The 19,196-nt window shown below is 38.9% G+C and overlaps 1 protein-coding gene across 4 annotated transcripts in view; it reads right to left on the bottom strand.

Moving 5' to 3' along the window:
• Positions 1-6,372: 6,372 nt before the first annotated feature.
• The window catches only part of rtn1a (reticulon 1a), a 136,103-nt gene continuing 123,279 nt past the window's right edge, over positions 6,373-19,196 (bottom strand). For all 4 annotated transcript variants that reach the window (XM_055640335.1, XM_055640336.1, XM_055640337.1 and 1 more), the window contains 6 exons: positions 18,572-18,779; positions 15,316-15,454; positions 12,690-12,759; positions 10,660-10,706; positions 10,495-10,553; positions 6,373-7,023 (listed from right to left, as the gene is read on the bottom strand). In XM_055640335.1, coding sequence (XP_055496310.1) covers positions 6,981-7,023; positions 10,495-10,553; positions 10,660-10,706; positions 12,690-12,759; positions 15,316-15,454; positions 18,572-18,779 — 566 coding nt within the window. In that variant the 3' untranslated portion in view covers positions 6,373-6,980. The remainder of the gene's footprint in view (positions 7,024-10,494; positions 10,554-10,659; positions 10,707-12,689; positions 12,760-15,315; positions 15,455-18,571; positions 18,780-19,196) is intronic.

Below are 19,196 nucleotides of genomic sequence, written 5' to 3'. Positions count from 1 at the left end.
CAGAGATGCTGCCTGACTGAATGAGTTACTTCACCACTTTGTGCCACAATGAACCATTGAGCTGACATTTAAAAAAAAAGTAACACAAGTGCACTTTGTACTTTTTGTAAGATGCGATAGTGAAATCTAATAAGTTACAACATTATCCTGAGAAAAATATGATCAGCCATTGTGTCGGTGTTCAACTTCAAGATCATAAAATTTGAAGATATTTAATTTCAATGCATTAGTGATGCTTAAATAATCATCCTTTCATTCCTGGACTCGCTCTGTAGTAATGCTTGTGTGTGTGGTACTCCACCTGCATCTGCCCAAGTCAACAGAATGAATTTTGGAGGCTGAGAATGGCAACTGAGGCAGCTATGTAGTGTGGGGATGAATTTCCTGGTAGTCGGGCTTTATGATATGTGAGGACACAGCATCCCCCTGTGGCTGGACAAGAGAACTGAATCCTATCCAAGATGGACACAAAATGCTGGAGTAACTCAACGGGACAGGCAGTATCTTTGGAGAGAAGGAATCGGTGATGTTTCCGGTCGAGACCCTTCTTCAGACCGAGGGTCTCGACCCGAAACATCATCCATTCCTTCTCTCTAGAGATGCTGCCTGTCCCGCTGAGTTTCTCCAACATTTTGTGTATACCTTCAGTTTAAACTAGCATCTGCTGTTCCTTCCTACTTCCTAAATCCTATCCAATCTTATTATTTTACATATTCTCATATAGAAACAAATACATTTCACAAAGCAACATAATGGATTAGAAGTTAATTGGGACTCGTTTTTAAGTTCCAAATCAACTACAAAGCCAGAAATATCAGGCTGAATTTTTGCTTTGAGCCCTGTCGGCACCTGGTAAATACCAGTGGAGAATGAAAAATAAAGTTAATGTTACAGATTGTTTACTTTTTATCTGAACTGCTAGTTATGGTACAAACTGGAAAGGCTGATTATCTGAAGTGGTGAAGTTCAACCAATAATATGAACTTACTTTTTATTTCTTTGCAAATGCTGTATGGCTTGCTGTGTATTTCAAATATGTTCTTCTATTTAATTTTTTTAACAACTGCAATGTTATTGTATCTCAAAGCTGCAGCATTCTTTCTTTTTTTCCTATGTCCTCATTCACCTCCTTGTCGTGAAAATCTTCCAGACAGTTTTTTTTGCCAAGGACAACAGATATTTGCCAAGCCTTTATCACTCTTTCACCTGCAGCACCAGTATCTTGTGCATCTGTTGGTCTCCATTCTACCACAGACTTTCTTTTTGTTCTCTCCTTCTCAGATACTTAAAACATTTTTGTTTGCCTATTTTTCCTTCTGATGATGACAGGTCACCATCTTCCATTGAACCTGAGGGGTAACTTTTTCCACATGTAAGTGGAATGAGCTGCCAGAGGAGGTAGTTGAGGCAGGTCCTTAAAAGAAATCTGGATCGGTTCATGAATAAGAAAGGTTTAGAGGGATATGGGCCAAACGCAGGCAGGTGGAACCACTGTAGATGGGGCTTCTTCGTCGACGTGGGAAAGTTGGGTGAAAGGGTCTGTTTCTGTGCTGTATGATTGGTTCCCGTTGTGACGTGAGTCACGGCAATCCTCATCCAACTGCAAGCGCTGCCGGCAGGTGGGAGCGCGACTGCGACGTTTTTAAAGTTTAAAATGGCAATAACTTGTAAAATATAAGATCAATGTAAACACATCTCACTCTCCCTCTTCAGTCCCCTATTCCCCTCCTCTATTATCCTCCCTCTCCACACCCTCCACCAACCCTCCTGCTTCCTTCCTTTACCCCTTCCCTTCTCTCCTCTATCTACCTCCTCCCCTATTACCTCACCATCCCTCTTCCTACCCCTATCCTCCCTCATTCCCCCTCATCCCCCAGCACTCGCTTCCCCTCCTTTCCTCTCTCCTCTCCCACCCCCTCACCTCCCCTACTGCCCTCCTCTACCGCTATCCCCCCCCACTCCGCTCCCTCCCTACCCTCTCCTCTCCTTCCTCCCAAGGATCTCGATGTAAACCACCGCCGGCCCCATTTTCTCTACCACGTCGGCAATGAAGTTGTACTTGAGGCGGGGGCTGCCGGAGGGGACGGGCCCAACCACCTTGAGCCAGGGAAAGGGGAGGGACAGGCCGAGGCTGCGGCCTAGTCCTTGCCCCGGGTCCCGCTCCTCTCCCTCCCCGTGTGCCCACAGCTGCAGCGTCGCCCCCATCAGACGCAGCCCCAGCCTTAGCGCCGCGGTCATTTCAAATCCTGTAAGCGAGGATACCATGCCCACTGTGCATGTGCAGGGAGACTTGTTATTTTTAAATTAAACCTTCCCCCTATCCCTCCCAACCACAATGAAAATCGCAATTTTTCTTTAAAATAAACTAAACATAATGTGAACCGTAAATGAAAACTGAAGAATTTAATAAAATCTGAGTGTTTTTGAAAATAGCGATTTTAAAAAAAAATGTAAATGAAATTCAGGATCTCATCGTAACGTCATTGTTAATATAATCGGTAGAATTTGATTAAAACGTTTTTTTTCAAATCACAATTTTTAATGTCAATGAGATTTGGGGTCCCATTGTGACGTCATTGTAACATGGCTGACGGGCAGGGCAAGTGGAAAATTGTTTAAAATGTCAATAACTTGCAAAATATAACATCAATCCGAACAAAACTTGCTACAGCACATCACAGGATAATGATGGGCAAGGTGGGCCAAAAATTGTAGCACTATCGTATACCGTTTTGGGATATCACATCCAAGCACGCACGCACACAAACAAACAAGATGAGTTTTTAAAATATATTATACATTTATATACTGCAAATAGTCTTTGATATCATATTTTCTTGTATTATATAAAGTTATTTCATTTGTAGTGCTTTATTTGTATTTATTGTAACAACTACATTGTTTGAATAAGCACACTGTGCTCTCCTACTCTTGAGTAGGTTCAGGCCAAATTCAGAGAACAGATATATATATGGGGAACTACTTATAGTGATGAAATAATGCATTACTAGACTCACCATTTCCAATTAGCAGTCAAACATCTAATATTTTTATCCATTTCATCATGTACAAACTACAATGAGATCTGATAATATTTGAGCCATGTGTCAGAAAGTCACAGAGCACAAAAACTGGCTCCTTGTCCAACTATATCCTTACTCGCTAACATATCTATCCCATTTTCCAGCACTAAGATTGTGCCGTTCTATGTCATGATGTTTTCAAGGTTTCATCTAAATGGTGTAAAGAACATTTTGGAAAAATAAAAGACCACAGTATATTATTTACAAGTTCATTGACAATAAAAGGAAAGCTGCTCTGTGAATGAAATTAAATCAGGTCACAGAAAATATAAAATAAGCAGTTCAATAAACCCCAATTTACAGACCTGCACAAAGCAGGACTCTTGCATAATATATCTGTGGATTTGTACAAAATATAAATTGGAATAACGGCTTATTAAGGAACAGAGATGATTGTTAGGCAGTTAAAAAGCTTTAATAGTTAATTCAGATGTGAAATGTATATTTTTACCAAATTCATCATTTGTAGAAATGAGTGCAGTCAGCTCTCAGCTCCACAACCAGATCAGATAACTGACAGTCATGGCCATAACAAGCTTGCATCTCCCTCAACGTCAGCTTTCCACAATCAGCATTTGTCTGATTGCAGTTTCTCTGATCGTAATGGCTATGTTTTTTTTTAGCACTTGACAAATCAGTCACTTACCAGTCATCATTTAAATTTAATATTTAAACATCTTTCATTTTTTAATTTTTATTCATCACGGGACCGCCGTGAGGGCGGTGGGGGTTGAACAATGGACAATGGGGGGGTGGTGATACATAATTAAAATATCACAAGGAATATGAATATTTTATTGTCACAGTGGCGCAGTGAAATTATTTCCTTGCACACACAATGTATACAAATAGCAACCACCTACGGCGCTGACAAATTTACAAAACACACCAGCTCCTCCTTTAGTTTCTTCCCTCCCCCCCCCCCCACAGCAGGGGGAACTGGTGTGCGGGGTGGGAGGGACAAAAGGGGGCGCCGGCGTGCGTTGTAACTTTGTCAGCACCGTAGGTGGGTGCTATTTGTATACATTGTGTGTGCAAGCAAATAATTTCACTGCGCCTAGTCACCTGTGACAATAAAATATTTGTATTCCTATTCCTTCCTAATTCCTTCTGATACATCATTAAAATATTTTCATGTCTATAGTTTGGAACTAAATTAAATTGAAGGAGATGTGATTTTGTGTTATTCATTACCCTGAAATTGAAGTGCACCGCTTATAATTTACATTAAATCTTAATACGTGGTCACTGTAGAAATTATGATTGTTAAAAATAAAACCAGGCCTATCTCACCCTCTGCTAAAGTTCTAGCATTTGCTGTAGTCTGGTTCCACAGGTGCAGCAGCCCTTGGTAAAGTGAAGGTGACAGATGGGTCTTGGAAGGTAGAAGCTGGTTTCAGCAGGAAAAAAATGAAGAGCCACGGGGACTTTTACTAAGGAACCATAAAGAGCAGATGGAAAATGTTCTGGTGTGATATTTTCAGAGATACAATACTCAATTACACACACTGTGAGATTTTAACTACTTCTGCATAAACCTATGTGTTGCTGTTTTTAAATTTATGTGCTTCTGCACCGTACTTGCGCATATGACAATAAACTCGATTTGACCTAATTAAATAAAAATCAAATATGGGTCTTTTTGGTTTCCCAGACGTGTGTGTTTATTTTTTTTTATTTCCCAGGGAAGGATATATTATAAGACAGATCATCTTAATTCTTAATTCGTCTTAATTCTCACCACCCCTCAACATCAAAAATCATGAATGTCTCTGATGCAGATGTGCCCAAAATAGAGCAAAAGTCTCACTCCACATACACAACCCTCGTCACTGCTGATCAGATGGGGGCAGCTTTGGGGCACAAGCTAAAATTAATGGATGTTTTTGTGAACACAGAGTTCTAGTTTTTAGACACATCAGGGTGAATTGAGCTAGTTGTCAGCTGTGGCTGGTTCAGTTTGCCCTGGATTGCCACACATGCATGACTAAATTGATTTACCTGAAGCAGGATGCAACATCGCACATTAGACCACCACACCCATCTGACCCTCCACATCCACCAAAGTCTGGGCAACTGACCAGGTCTTGCATGAGTCAGCCCAATTATATTGGCCTCTCAAGAGACAAAACCAGTCCAGACTGTAAAATATCAGATGGCTGCAAAGGTCCTATTTGGAATGAGTTTATGCAGCTGTAATCAATTCCTGCTGGCAATTGACACTGCATAAGATGGTCGGAAGCAAAGGAGACTGCAGATGCTGGAATCTGGAGCAGCAAAATAAACTGCTGGAGATACTTAGTGAGCCAAGCAGCATCTGTGGAGGGAAATGACCTGGCAGCATTTTGGGATGAGACCTTCATTTAGACAGAGTAGAGGTGATATATCCGATATAAAGAGATGATGCGGAGGGATAGGGGAGGAGCTGGCAAGCAATAGTTGGACCAGGCTGAGGAAGGCGTAGTTAATCGGCAGCTGGAGTCAAGTGGGGAGGGTAGGATGGAGCCTGCAACTGAGGCTGGGAGGATGGAGCCAGCAACTGAGGCTGGGAGATGTGGATACAACGACGGGTTACCGATTATGGAATTTGAACGCATTCAAGAAATTCACTTTATATGAAGTCTAAAATACCACCTCCAAAATCACTCTTGCCTCTGCTGTCTTTTTGATCATTTTTTTAACATTTATATATTCTGCTTCTGTGTTACTAGCACTCACATGTAACTCTGACTCCTAAGTTCTTCTCAATTACATAATTCCACAAATTAAATGTTCATTCTTTTTATTTCAACTATTTACATTTTTGTGTAAACAATTATTTGGGCCAAACCTTGATCTATCTTTTCGGACGTTGGGCCCCGATGGTATTTTTAATCACATCTGAATGGGATACATGCAAGGTTGCACTGTTTGTCAGGCTGTTAGGAAATGAATAATGTATCTGGAGCTCATTCGTGCTCATTTTAAAAAGGCTCACATGAGTGCTCCCTTCTGCACCCCATCTCAATGGTATAAAACAACTTTAACAGCCTCCAGTTTTCAGAGCTTACCTTGCGACACAGGGCTTTCTTCATATTTGGCCATTGTGACCTTTTCTTTAAGCAGTGGCCACTTTCACACACAAACAATCAAGCAGTTGGCCACATTTACTGAATAAGGGTTTAAAGTTAAAATATGACTATCTTTCAATCCAATCTCTTTTTCAGGTTTGTTATTCATCCCCAGTATTAATAAACATTGGTAATTTAAATAACCAGAAATTGCAACGGAGGGAAAAAAAGTCAGAAACTTCTCATGTTTCCATACTCCTTTAATAGTATGACAATCGTTCGAAAAACATGAGCTTTATATTTCTTTAGTTTACAAAACCAGATGCCACAATAACAGTACAGAATCCTTAGAACTTTTGTGCTGGATAAACACCAAAACATCAATCCACTGTTCTATTGTTTTACTCAATAAAGCCAAAACTGACTTAGTGACTTTGGAGCAATTAGACTATTGCAGAAGTGCACTAAAGCAGAAATGCCCTAGCCACAAGTAACATTAAAAGTTATAAGCACTGCCATAGCAGCAGAAAACACTAGAAAGGTAAATGGAATTAAGACTCTTAATGTCATGCATTTGTTTAGAAGCAACACAAAAACACATCTATTACAATTATTGTTACTTAATTTTTCTTACTATACTTAGTGATCAACACAAGTGATTGCAGATATTCTAACCATTTGGAAACAGCAGGGAGGAGGACTGTCTCGTGCTGCACGTTTCTAAAATCATGATGCTGACAAATGGGACAACAACTCTCCAAGGCATGTCGAATTAATTTGACAAATACAGAACTGCTTCTGCTTCAGGCACCCTCTCTCGTGCCCACAGTCTCCCTTCCTGTTCCTCTTACTCCGTCTTTCTTTTGGCACCTGGGATTTTGGCTTGAATCCTGAGCGAAAGATGAAAAAAAATACAGGGTTTGAGTGGAATTGGAGAGCAAACAAATTTATAAAATCATGCGACTCAGGTGAGAGCCAGGAGATGAGCTGGAGGGATACCAAAGTGAAACACAGGTCCTCCACAGGTTACGACTGCCCAATTAATGTACAGAGCATAGACACAAAAAGCTGGAGTGACTCAGCGGGTCAGGCAGCTTCTCTGGAGAAAAGGAATAGGACTTTTCGGTTCGAGACTTCAGAGTGAGAGTCAGGGGATAGGAAAATGAGAGATATAGACGGTGATGTAGAGATATAGAACAAATGAATGAAAGATATGTAAAAAAGTAACAATGATAAAGGCCATTGTTAGCTGTGCACTAGGTGAGAACGGATACAGACAATGAGACTCAACAAGATGACTTTGAAGCTGGTACAACCTGGGTGGGGGAGGGATAGAGAGAGAGGGAATGCAAGGGTTACTTGAAGTTAGAGAAATCAATATTCATACTAATGGGTTTTTGACAGAGGGATGGATTTACCAGGTGCTGTAAGCATCTTCTGCGGTGTGGGAACAGTTTGTGGCACATCATTGCACCTTGCAGAGAAATCCGAATGGTTGTGTCAAATGGCCTGGTTTAATTATAGGTTGTGAAAGTTTAGGTGGTCATTTAAGACGGCTTGCATGACGCGTGTGATAATGTGCTCGGACGAAGTGCGTAGTTACCAGTCGGAATTATGCTCAATGAAGCATTTACATATTATTTCTGCTTCAAATAAAGTCACAAACTAAACATATTCACCAATCAAGACATGATATATACCACAATGACATGCAGCAAAATTATAATACAGTATCTCAACTATTATTTCTTTCCACTTCCAAACAAAAATGTGGTTGGATTATTCAGAGTATGATCAACCTGTGTCAATAAATCCTGGACCATGGTAACATATATGCTTAACCATGCACACTACAGATTGATGCAAGCATGTTCTCTGTGAAGGACCAAAAATTATCATGACATGGCCATAGCATGGGTCGTTATTGCTATTGGTACAGAAACACTCTCGCTTCCCACATAATTTATCCACAACAAAATATACAGGTTGCAAGGAAATATCAAAATGACATTTTATGATAATAGCTGTTAAAACCGACTATACCCATCTGACAGCTTAAACATCACACTAACTGACAAGAGATGGTCAAAGGACATAACTGCAGCAAATGATCTTTTGGTAATATGTTTAAAGGTGTCGAAACGCCACATTACCGGACATTCAGATTAGATGTATGTATTATCAACAGCAATGATGATACCCAGTTTGTACGCACCAGATTAAAAAAAAATATTTCCATCATTCCCACTTCAGAATTAATGTTAACATTTTAACAGAAATATCTCCTGACCTAATTTGTGATGTATATGACCGACTGTAAAAGTAAAACCTGGATAAATCCAACGTATAGTTGTGAATGTTGTCATTAAATAACTACAGTACTGATACTCCATATTAAGAGCATTGATTTGCCGGTAAAATTAATTCTGTAATAACGTGTCAACGGTAGCAGTGACAATCGAACACTGCGGTTTTCATGTTTCACGTGTTCACAATTTTATTAATCCATCTTTATGGATTAAAAACAAATAATAACATTAGGAATTAAAACACATGGGGGGGGGGTTTGAGAAGACAATCGGTCCAGAATGGATGGATTGAGGCTGGGGAATTAGGTTGGTTGGAGTAGGTAAAATTGTGAGGATACATGGAGGGTGGGTCAGTATGGGATGAAACTTGTCCAACAAAAATTGGACCCATGTGATTCAAGGGAAATTGCCAGATTGAGTTAAAAATGAGCTCAGTAATACGAGGTTGTGTGCAATGACGTACTGTTTTGATTGAAGTGAGGTGTTGATTGGATGCCCATGGCAAGAGGTATACCACAAGGTTCAGTGCTGTGACCCCTACTGCCTGTTGCATACTTTCATGATTTGGATATGATTGTAGGAAAAATAGTTAGTAAGTTTGTAGATAACACAAACATTGGTGGTGATGTTGGAGAGCGAGGAGGATAATGTGATTGTCAGACTACAGGAGAATATTGATCAATTAATAAGGTAGGCAAAGCAATGCCAGCTGGAATTTAATCCTGATAAGTGTGAGGTACCTCAGAAGGACTAATAATGAAGGATAAGACATTCAATACCTTCAATGGTTGAGGTGTTGCGTATAAGTGTCAGGTAGTCATGTTGTTGGTTTATAAAACGTTGTATTGTGTGCAGTTCTGGTCACCTCATTACAGGATGTTTAGTTTAGCTTTATTATTGTCAAAGTACAGTGAAAAGCATTTGTTTGCATGCTATCCAGTGGAGGAAAAAATCTATATATGAATACCATAAAGCCATCCACAGTGCATGGATAAAGGAGGCTTTGGAAAGGGTGCAGAAGAGATTTATCAGAATGCTGCCTGGAGTACAGGTTATTACCTATAAGAAGACATTAGACAAACCAGGATTGTTTTCTCCAGAGCATTGGAGACTGAGTACACATATACCTGATATATAAGTATACAAAATTACGAGAGATGTAGAAAGGGTACAGAACCTTTATCCCAGGGTGGAACTGTTAAATACTGTACTAGAGAGCATGGCTTCAGAGGGGGAAAGTTTAAAGGAGATGTGCAAGAAAATGTAGTTTTACTCAGAGAGTGGTGGATGTCTGGAGGTGGTGGTGGTAGCAGATATGATGTTTAAAACATAGCAGTTTATGAGACATTTAGATAATCACATGGATATGCAGCAAATGGAGAGATGTGGATTACATGCAGGTAGAGATTAGTTTAACCTGGAATTATGTTTGGCACAGACATTGTGGGTCAAATGGCCCATTCCTGTGTTGAAGATGTTTTATGTTTCATGAGTAAGAGGTTCTGAGTGGATCTGAAACAATATTTTTAATCCACCGGTTGGCTTGAATCTAAAATGCACTGCCTAAGTGTGTGGTGGAACCAGTTATTCTTACAAGATTTTAGTACCTAGTTCAGCATTTGAATTGCATGTCATAGATTGCCATGGGCCAAGTGCTGGAAATGGCATGAGTATAGATAGGTACTTGATGGTCAGCAGGAAATGGTGGGTCATAGTGCCTAGGTTGTTGAATCCTCTCTGTTGGATGATGCAATTTAACTTTCATTCCAGTTCATCACAGAATCAATGTTTTGAGCCTACAATATTGCTGCATTATTTTTACAGAATCTGAATATGGTCCCTGTACAGTTCATTCAATATGCCTGACTGCCGTTTCTATTAAAATGCGGTACATCCCATAGAGTTGATAGCAGAGATATATTTGTTTTCAGTGGAAGATTAATAATTAACAGTGGAATAAACAGTGGTAGATTGCAAATTTAGTGATGGAAAGGATACTCGACTTCTTCTCATTTGTGTACTCTATACATTTAAGACCAATGTCAAACTTACTTTGCCACTACAGAGTTAACGTGAGTCCTCACCAGTCCCAAATACTGGTCAATCTGTGCCTGCAAAGATAAAAATATAGCATATGTTACTAAAATAAATATAATAATGTAATACTGTTATTTGAAATTTTAATGTTTGATTATATGAAAATAAATATAGATTTACCTGGTATTTTTCATATACAACAGGCAAGGTAAACATAGAAACAACAGCTAGAAAGAAAATGTAGCAAGTTAATTGTTGCATTAATGGTGATTGACCCAATCTCACACAATTACACCAAATAATATAGAAAATGATCCGCATTAGATACTACACTAAAGTTTAAAGTAAAGGATATAATTGGAAAGCAATTTGCTGAAAGGCACGAGGAACACAGCACATGTAGGACAAACTAATCGCTGAACTGAATGACAAGAGCATACGACTGGGAGATTTCAAGTCAGGCTATAAAGTTGATTTTTCCTCCTTTCACCCTTTTGGAAGCAGTTGATTATATTTTAGTTACTTTCTCCAAAATAAACTGGACAAATAACCATGCAAGAATGGGGTGAAGAGCTCCTATAATAGATCAATGCACAGCATTATAAATTACAGGTATAAAGATCAATAGATAAGAAAAGGTTTTAGTCAGGCAACGAAACAGCTAAGATAGAATATGCCACTGATCTTTTCCGGGGGAAGAGGAAAAAGCTGTTGCAAGTAATTTATAAGTACTAAGTTAACAATTAAATCAGATTTATTTTAGCTGGGGGATACGAGGCCCGGGAGAATAGTTCACTAATGTCTGTATCAAATATGAACAAAATATATTTGTCCATACACACCTAGTGGAATCAACTAGATTTTAAGGAACTCTGCACAAGTACGTGATAGGAGCCAGAACAAAAAAAAACTAAGGGATTGGTTACAAGCCTAGCTTGAGGCATGCATGGCAAAGGAGCCACATATAATTGATCAACGATACAGTTTTTGATGCCACTGTGCATGATCCGTTTACCATTAGGATTATCTTTCACGTGTGTGCTTGGTAGTACATTCTACTCATCAACATGGTGTAAGAATCAAATTGGACATTGAGAGTAATCTAATTTTTAGTAAAACCCTTCACTGGAGTTTCACAGTACACAGAGGGACATAGAGCAAGTGGTTGTCTGGATTAAGACTATTTATAAATACCGTAATCACATCGAAAGCACACCCACATCCCAAAGGTATTTCAAAGCTGGTATGCAAGAATAGAAATATGGCATGTGAAAAATACTAAAGGATCTCACCGAGAAACTGTCAGGCAGAGTTCACTAATCTTGGCCACAGAGTGGGCATGAGATGTTCTTGAGGGCTCCATGGGGCTATCTATCCATGTTCCATTGTTGCCCAAGGCCACCCATGAGCTCAACAACAAGGGCTGAAAAACTTGGCACAGATCAACCACCTTGGCAGTCTTCCCCTCAATTGAATAATCTGGCACAATGCATTATTTCTGAATGAAAGCACCAAGATTGCTACAAGGCAAACGAGATTTACTTGAACTGGCTTGATAGTCACAGATGGCATATGTGCACATTGGATGGAAGGGCAGAGGCTGTGCAGATTCACCCAACAAAGTTACTTGCATATTACCAATGACATCCTGCAGTTGATGAGTCCACTGTGGGAAACTTGCACATGAAAGCAGTATTATAAAGAAGCCCACTGAAGATCATGGCTAATCATTTGATTTATATATTTATAATTAAGCACTAATTTTTGCCAAACTTTAGAGCCATTTGACCCAACAGAACAAGTGGAGATGAGAAGTGTGTAGGAAGGAACTACAGATGCTGGTTTACACCGAAGATTGATACAAAATGCTGGAGTAACTCAGCGGGTCAGGCAGCTTCTCGGGAGAAAAGGAATAGGTGACATTTCAGGTCTAAAGAAGGGTCGGGACCCGAAATGTCACCTATTGCTTTTCTCCAGAGATGCAGGTGGAGTTGAGGAGATTGAATTCCTAACTCCGATTTACGAACATCCGATATGTATTCTGTTTTCCGATTCGATAACCTTGCTGTTCGGTTATTTTAACACTGGCGTTAGAAAGTCAAGACCCACGAGGTTGCCAAATAAAGTCCAACCTGAGCAAATGTTGCAATTTTATCCTTTACTTGAAACAAGCAGAGCAACTGTTATATTATATATTAGAGTATAATTACCCATAATCATCAAAGTCAAGCCATTGAAGATAGCTCCAACATAGGTCAGCAGCCACATCAGTACTGCAAACTTGAAAATGGAAATTAAAGTGAATATGAGAACACAAGGCTGAATCACAAATACAAATCATGTTCATCTTTAAATTATTGCTAATAGTTCTCCAATCTTCCAATCCAGAAACAAATATCTGAAAATATTTTTGATAAACTACTGAAAATGCCACATTATTTTTATTTACCTGCAGTGTCATCATATCAAAGATACAATCCTTATACCAATATTGTCATTTAAAAAAAAAAGTAAGAGACCCTTATGAACAATGTTATTTTGCTGAAAATAATGCCCAACTCTGGTTCCTTTGTGAATAGCAACAAGATGGTAAGCTCTTCCTCTCAAAAAGTGTTGAAACGTCTTTTATTTTTAGATCACCCAAGAAACTACAGTTAACCCAGATTCTTTACTTGACCGACAACAACCTTTGGCCTTCACACTCTCCATTCGCACCCAACATCAAATGCAATGCAGCAATGACATTTCTAATAATGGATTAGCAGCTCTGTTGCCTGGGCTGATTATCTAGCATCAACATTTCTATTGCTCTCCAATCTAATTTCCTTTACATTTACCATTCTCTGCTTCCATCTAGTCCCTCATGTTCTGTTTAAATCTTTCCCCTCTCACCATTAACCTCTGTCCTCCAGTTATTTATTTCCCTATGCTAGGGAAAATAATGATGTGATACACCTCCGTGAGACTATCCATCAGCCTCCTCTGCCCCAAGTCCAACCTCTCTCTATAAGACTGCCCAACCTCTCTCTATGACTAAGTTCTTTGAGTTTTTACAACATCCTAGTAAATCCTTTCTGTACTCTGACCAAAACTGAACACAATACACCAACTGCAGTCCCACCAATCTCCCCCCCCCCCCCCCTCCCCCCTCGGCTCCAAGGAATTATTGTCCTACCCTATAATTCAGTCCATCAAGGTCTGGCAAGATTCTTATAAATCCTTTCTGCTTTCACTCTATGATGGTTTCAATAAAAAAGTGATCTTATATATTCTAATGGATTAAAGTATAAAATATATTCTTAACACAAAAAATATTTTGATAGCAAAACATAAATAGTAAATGCTTTATGTTATTTTTAAAAGTGGGCTTCTGTCCAGATTCATCAAAGCTTCACATTGTAAAATAAAATTGGAACCATCTATCAATGGGAAATGATCCTAATGCAGACCATTCAAGCAAATATTGCTCAGTGATTTATTTGTATACAAAGGCTACAAAAACAGTCTACATTATTTAAGTACATTATCTCAATGTTGCAGATTGCCCTTCAAAGAGGTTAACGAGCATAAATAGCCAGCAGGCATGTTCTCCAGTTCAGTTCAGTGTCTGTCTGCTGAACCTTCTGCGATTCCTGTATCACTGAACAAATGTCAAATTGAGCTCAGAGGCTTGGAGGCAACAGCCATTTCTCTGATGTCTTACGAGTGTTTTAAATTTATCCTTTCAGTTCCTGAACTCCAAATTCTGCGAATTGTTTTGTTCTTTTTTAAAAGTGCAGTCCAAATAATTTCCTGTACTCTTGCAAAATATGGTATTCCAAAAGCCAGAAATATCTTCCTCTCCACTCTTCTTTCAACATTTCCTTCATGACCAGGGACAAGGACTGTAGCCTTTGACAACTCCCTTGTCTGCTCTTTCACCTCCACCAACCTGCTTCTTCCCACACCACTCTTCAATGCAGCCACAGGAGATCCAAACAATTTTTATTTTCTGATATTTTAGAGGAGGTAGTTGAGGCAGGTGCAAAAACAGCATTTAAAAGATATTTGGGAGTTTCATGGATAGGAAAGGTTGAGGGATATGTGGCAGGTGGGAATCATCTGCCTTATTAGTTCTTTACTTGGGTTGGTGGTAACTTTTTTTGTGGTGATGCTCCTACGAAGTGCACTAGGATGTCTTGCATAATTTAAGATGTTAGATAAATTAATTATTAGTATTATTTTGTAACACAAAAGATCAAAATTCAATTTCAGCCAAAGATGATTTTCTTTAAAGTATTGTTCTTTCCCTAAAGAATTTTGAAATGGTAAATGTATAAATTTCCAGTAAGGTTAGATTAAGGAAAGAATACTAATACAATAGTTCAAATATTAAAATATTTCCTGCACTCTACTCTGTTGAATCATTTTATTTTTTAAATGGCCATTTTGCATCTGAAGAATTATTTACAAGAATTTCAGGTCGGCCCAAAAGTGGTATCATTTAGATGATGGGAGCATTATTGAAAATCACAAATAAACATTGTTTCTACAGGAGGAGTAGCCTTTGATTTGATGGAAAAACAAATTGCTAGTTTTTACACTGTGTGCTAAATATCTGGACCTTTGTCATATAACAACAACAGAGAAGGGAATGCGTCACTTATAATCATTAAAACAATTAATAAAAATTCAAATGAATGTAGAAGATTTTTTTTTTAAATGATACTCTCGGTGAGAGATAATGAGCATCTTCACAATGGCAAAATGGTAATGCTAATTCTTTTCACAGACTGGAAATTCAATCAATGGGTCTTCCTATTTGAGTCTTAAAACAGAAAAACCTTTTGCGCTTACTTTCAGGGAATCCACAAGGTCCTGCACAAGGAACAGCCGTCGCAGTTCTTTGACCGTACTGTTTACATACACCAGCGCAGAATCGGCATACTTTTGAATCTGCTCTTCAGAGAGGGTAGAATCCAAATCCAAGTAAGATCTGCCAATGTAAAAATAACCTTAATTTAAAAAAAATACACCAAGAAACTTTAACAGGGGTGGGGGGAGGCAGTTGTGGTCCGGAGAAGTCGAGACATTTTTATTCATATATTCTTGTAAATTCAAGCCATCTATTTACCACTTAAGCCATAATTAAACACGTTAAGCCCAAATATCACTATAACATATTTTATATTATCACATGTTGAAACAGTAATAACCTGCATCATCACTAATGTATTCATAGTTAAATCTGTGTTTATTTTCCATTTATAAATAAGATCACTACAACTGTGGCAAGGACCAATCTGAAACTATGGCTAATGCAATTTTACATTCAGTATTGCAATATTATTTATTGTACAACCAATCTTTGAAAAATATTGACCTATACAATATTGTTTTTTCCTCCACACGCACCCAACATCATAGGTGAGTTTTCAAAGTGATGTGGCAACATTCTGGTCTCTGAGGTCTTGCTCAGACCAACCCAGCCTTTCTCCTTAGCAATGATCAGATATTCATAAAGTAAAGTTTTGATAATAAGAAGTATCTTTTGGACAAGAATTCCAAGCATTTCAATATATTTATTTTATTTTAACAGATTAAAGCTTTTTGTAACTTAATAAACTTGTCAAAAGTAAGCAGCCTCATATCATTCAGCACAGATATCCCCCACAAATTAAAGAAACACACCCGATATGTTCAGAAATGGCAAATCAAATGAAAATATTCTCTGTTGCAGTCTTTTTTAAATAACACAGAATGTGTTAGATGAGAGATAAAGAGTTTTCAACATTACTTAGCCCAGTAAACACTTTTTAAACTGCAGTCTGAAGAAGGGTTTTGGCCCGAAACGTTGCCTATTTCCTTCGCTCCATAAATGCTGCTGCACCCGCTGAGTTTCTCCAGCATTTTTGTTTACCTTCGATTTTCCAGCATCTGCAGTTCCTTCCTAAACACTTTTTAAAGATTACTAGACCAAGGGGGACCCGTTGGGTCCCGTCCCCTCAATGCATGGTTGCGGGGGAGGGGTGGCAGCCTTCGGCGTCACACACACACTAAACACCCCCACACACACTAACCCCACCCCTTGATATTATATTAATATGATTATTTCGCTCCTTTTACCCCTATCCACTCACGCATAACTCCCAACTGCGCAGGCGCGGCTAGAGAGGGGGGCTGGGGTGGAGAGGGACGGGGAAGGGGGTAGAGAGGAAGAAGAAGGGGGTAGAGATTGAGGGGTGGGCGGGCGCAGTAGGGCCACGTAACTCGCAGCTCGTGGAAAACAGTGGGGCTGCGCATTGAACATTCTGTGCAGCTTGTCACGAGGAGCAGAGGCATTGTGATATCATCCAGCTCGCTTCAGCACATAAGATTTTAGAAAGCAATTTTAGTAAAAAACTCGGGAAATAATAAATCAAATTTTCAGATGAGGAGGTTTTTGAGATCATGAGGTAAATTTTTATCGGAATATGTAAAAATGTCACCATTACTGTGTTGGGTTTTCAAGGAGATATAAATTAAAGAAAAAGTTCAAGCAAGCATGCAAACCCACAAGTAAACATCCAAGATCTGAGTTTTATAATAATATTGGACCGTGCTGACCGGTTGGGTCTGTTCCCCCAACACGCGTTTGCGGGGGGGGGGGTGGCAAGCGGCATCACGCAAACTAACCACCCCCACATACACACACACTAACTATCTCCCTTGATATTATATTAATATTATTAATTTGCTCCTTTTACCGCAGAACTTCCCTATCCACTGACAGATAGCCCCCAACTCGCAGGCGCATCTAGAGAGGGGGGAGGAATAGAGTGAGGGCAAGAGACAGAGGGAGAGGAGGTGGAGTTTTGTGAAAATCTGGGGTAATAATTGAACATATTAAGAGATGATTTCTGAAATCATACGTAAACTCCCATGTTTTTGTGTGTGGTTTTCGAGGAGATACGTTTCAAAGCAAAACCACACACAAACACACACACACCACACACACACACACACACGCACACACACCCCCACACACACACACACACACACACACACACACGCCCACACACACACACACACAACACACACACACACACACACACACACACACACACACACACACACACAACACACACACACACACACACACACACACACACACACACACACACACACACACACACCCCGAACGTTGGGAAAGTTTTTCGAGCAGAGCCGGGCATCAGCAACTGTTATGGTCGCTGGCTGGCAGGCGGTGACAAAAACGAGTAAGTGGGGGGGTAGGATTTTATTTAAAAATGTGTACATAAAAATGTCCAAATGTTTTGAGGAGTGTATCATTGAATGTAAAATTGAATTAGCTAGCTAAATGGGAAAACATCACGGAGTTTCAGCATGTGGTTTTGGCGGACCAAGGAATCAAAGGCCGAATCTGACACCCCCAAATAAACACACACACACAGTTTTAATAGTATATAGATAGATATGCAATCTTCCAAATGTGTTTGTCTAAAATAATCAAAAGTTAGAATTGAAGCTTCAAAGGCAAAATTCTGGAAGAATAATAAGCAACCACAAATAGAGAATGTTCCAAATAACCCCAATTATTATTCAGAATTTGTATCCTTTTGACACCTTTATTTTGAGGAACTATATTGAAGTAGCAACGGATTAAATGCCAAGAAAAATCACATGATGTGAGAAATGTTCTTTTCTTCAGTTGATATACGAATAGAATGGTGTCTAGGTATCCTATCATCTTCAGTAAAATGAAAATACTACAATAAGTTAAACTGGTCATCATCCAATTAAATGATTGTTTCCAAGATGTCTCTCAGTGAGAAATGACTGCATTACCTTACAAAGTGGTTGCCATTCGTAATTATATTGAGATTTTGACCCTTTGAGATTTCTTCATGCGATTTCTTCATCATGGAAGTACAATATTGCCTCACTGCCACTGTCCTCATGTTAACAGCCAGATTTAAGAGTCTTTGTAAATTCCAATTATAACATTTGTGAATTCCGCAGGAAATGTTTTCATTTGACACATCAAAGGGATTATTTGTTGTAACATTCTAGGCAAATGCAGTGGAGAAAAAGGAAAGGAACTTGCACTTACTTAAAAGGATGTCCTTCATCGGTCTTCTGCACCGCCTGTAACACTGACTTATAAATTCTGAAGCTGATTGTTGCTGAAAGTGCAGCAAGTGCCAGATAGGCAATCACACTCACAACACTGAACTGGGTCAGTGAAAATAACAGGAGAAGCACACTTCCAAAGACAATTCCTGTCTGTTTGATGTCATGCCAGTACAGCAGGTCAATAACTGCGAAGGGAAAAAAAACATAAAATCAGAAAAAAATCTAATTCAAGGCTGAATATATTAATCATTTTACTGGACGATAATCCAAAAGTAAATATTAAATTGAGTTCAATGCCATGAGCCATTCCACCCATAATATATGGAGAAAATACAACTTTAAAAAATTATATTACAAATTATACCAATTAAAAAAATATAAAGATACTAAAATAAAGAAATCATAAGGAAATTCCAAGTGCTCTTGTTAATATTAAAGAACCAATTATGAAAATCTCTTTGTGGGGAACAAGAACACGTTCTAGATCCATTGCTAAGTATGGAAGTTAAAGTTAAAATTAAGAAAAAATAATGTATATGTTAGTGCCACAGTAATTTTTTCAAATAACCTGAATTTTTAAAACATGGCTTCGAGAAACTTTG

Source organism: Leucoraja erinacea, chromosome 9 (genome assembly GCF_028641065.1).
Source record: "Leucoraja erinacea ecotype New England chromosome 9, Leri_hhj_1, whole genome shotgun sequence".
NCBI classification, from domain to species: domain Eukaryota; kingdom Metazoa; phylum Chordata; class Chondrichthyes; order Rajiformes; family Rajidae; genus Leucoraja; species Leucoraja erinaceus.
Note: the sequence above shows the minus strand (reverse complement) of the source record. Positions and strands in the feature narration are given on the sequence as shown.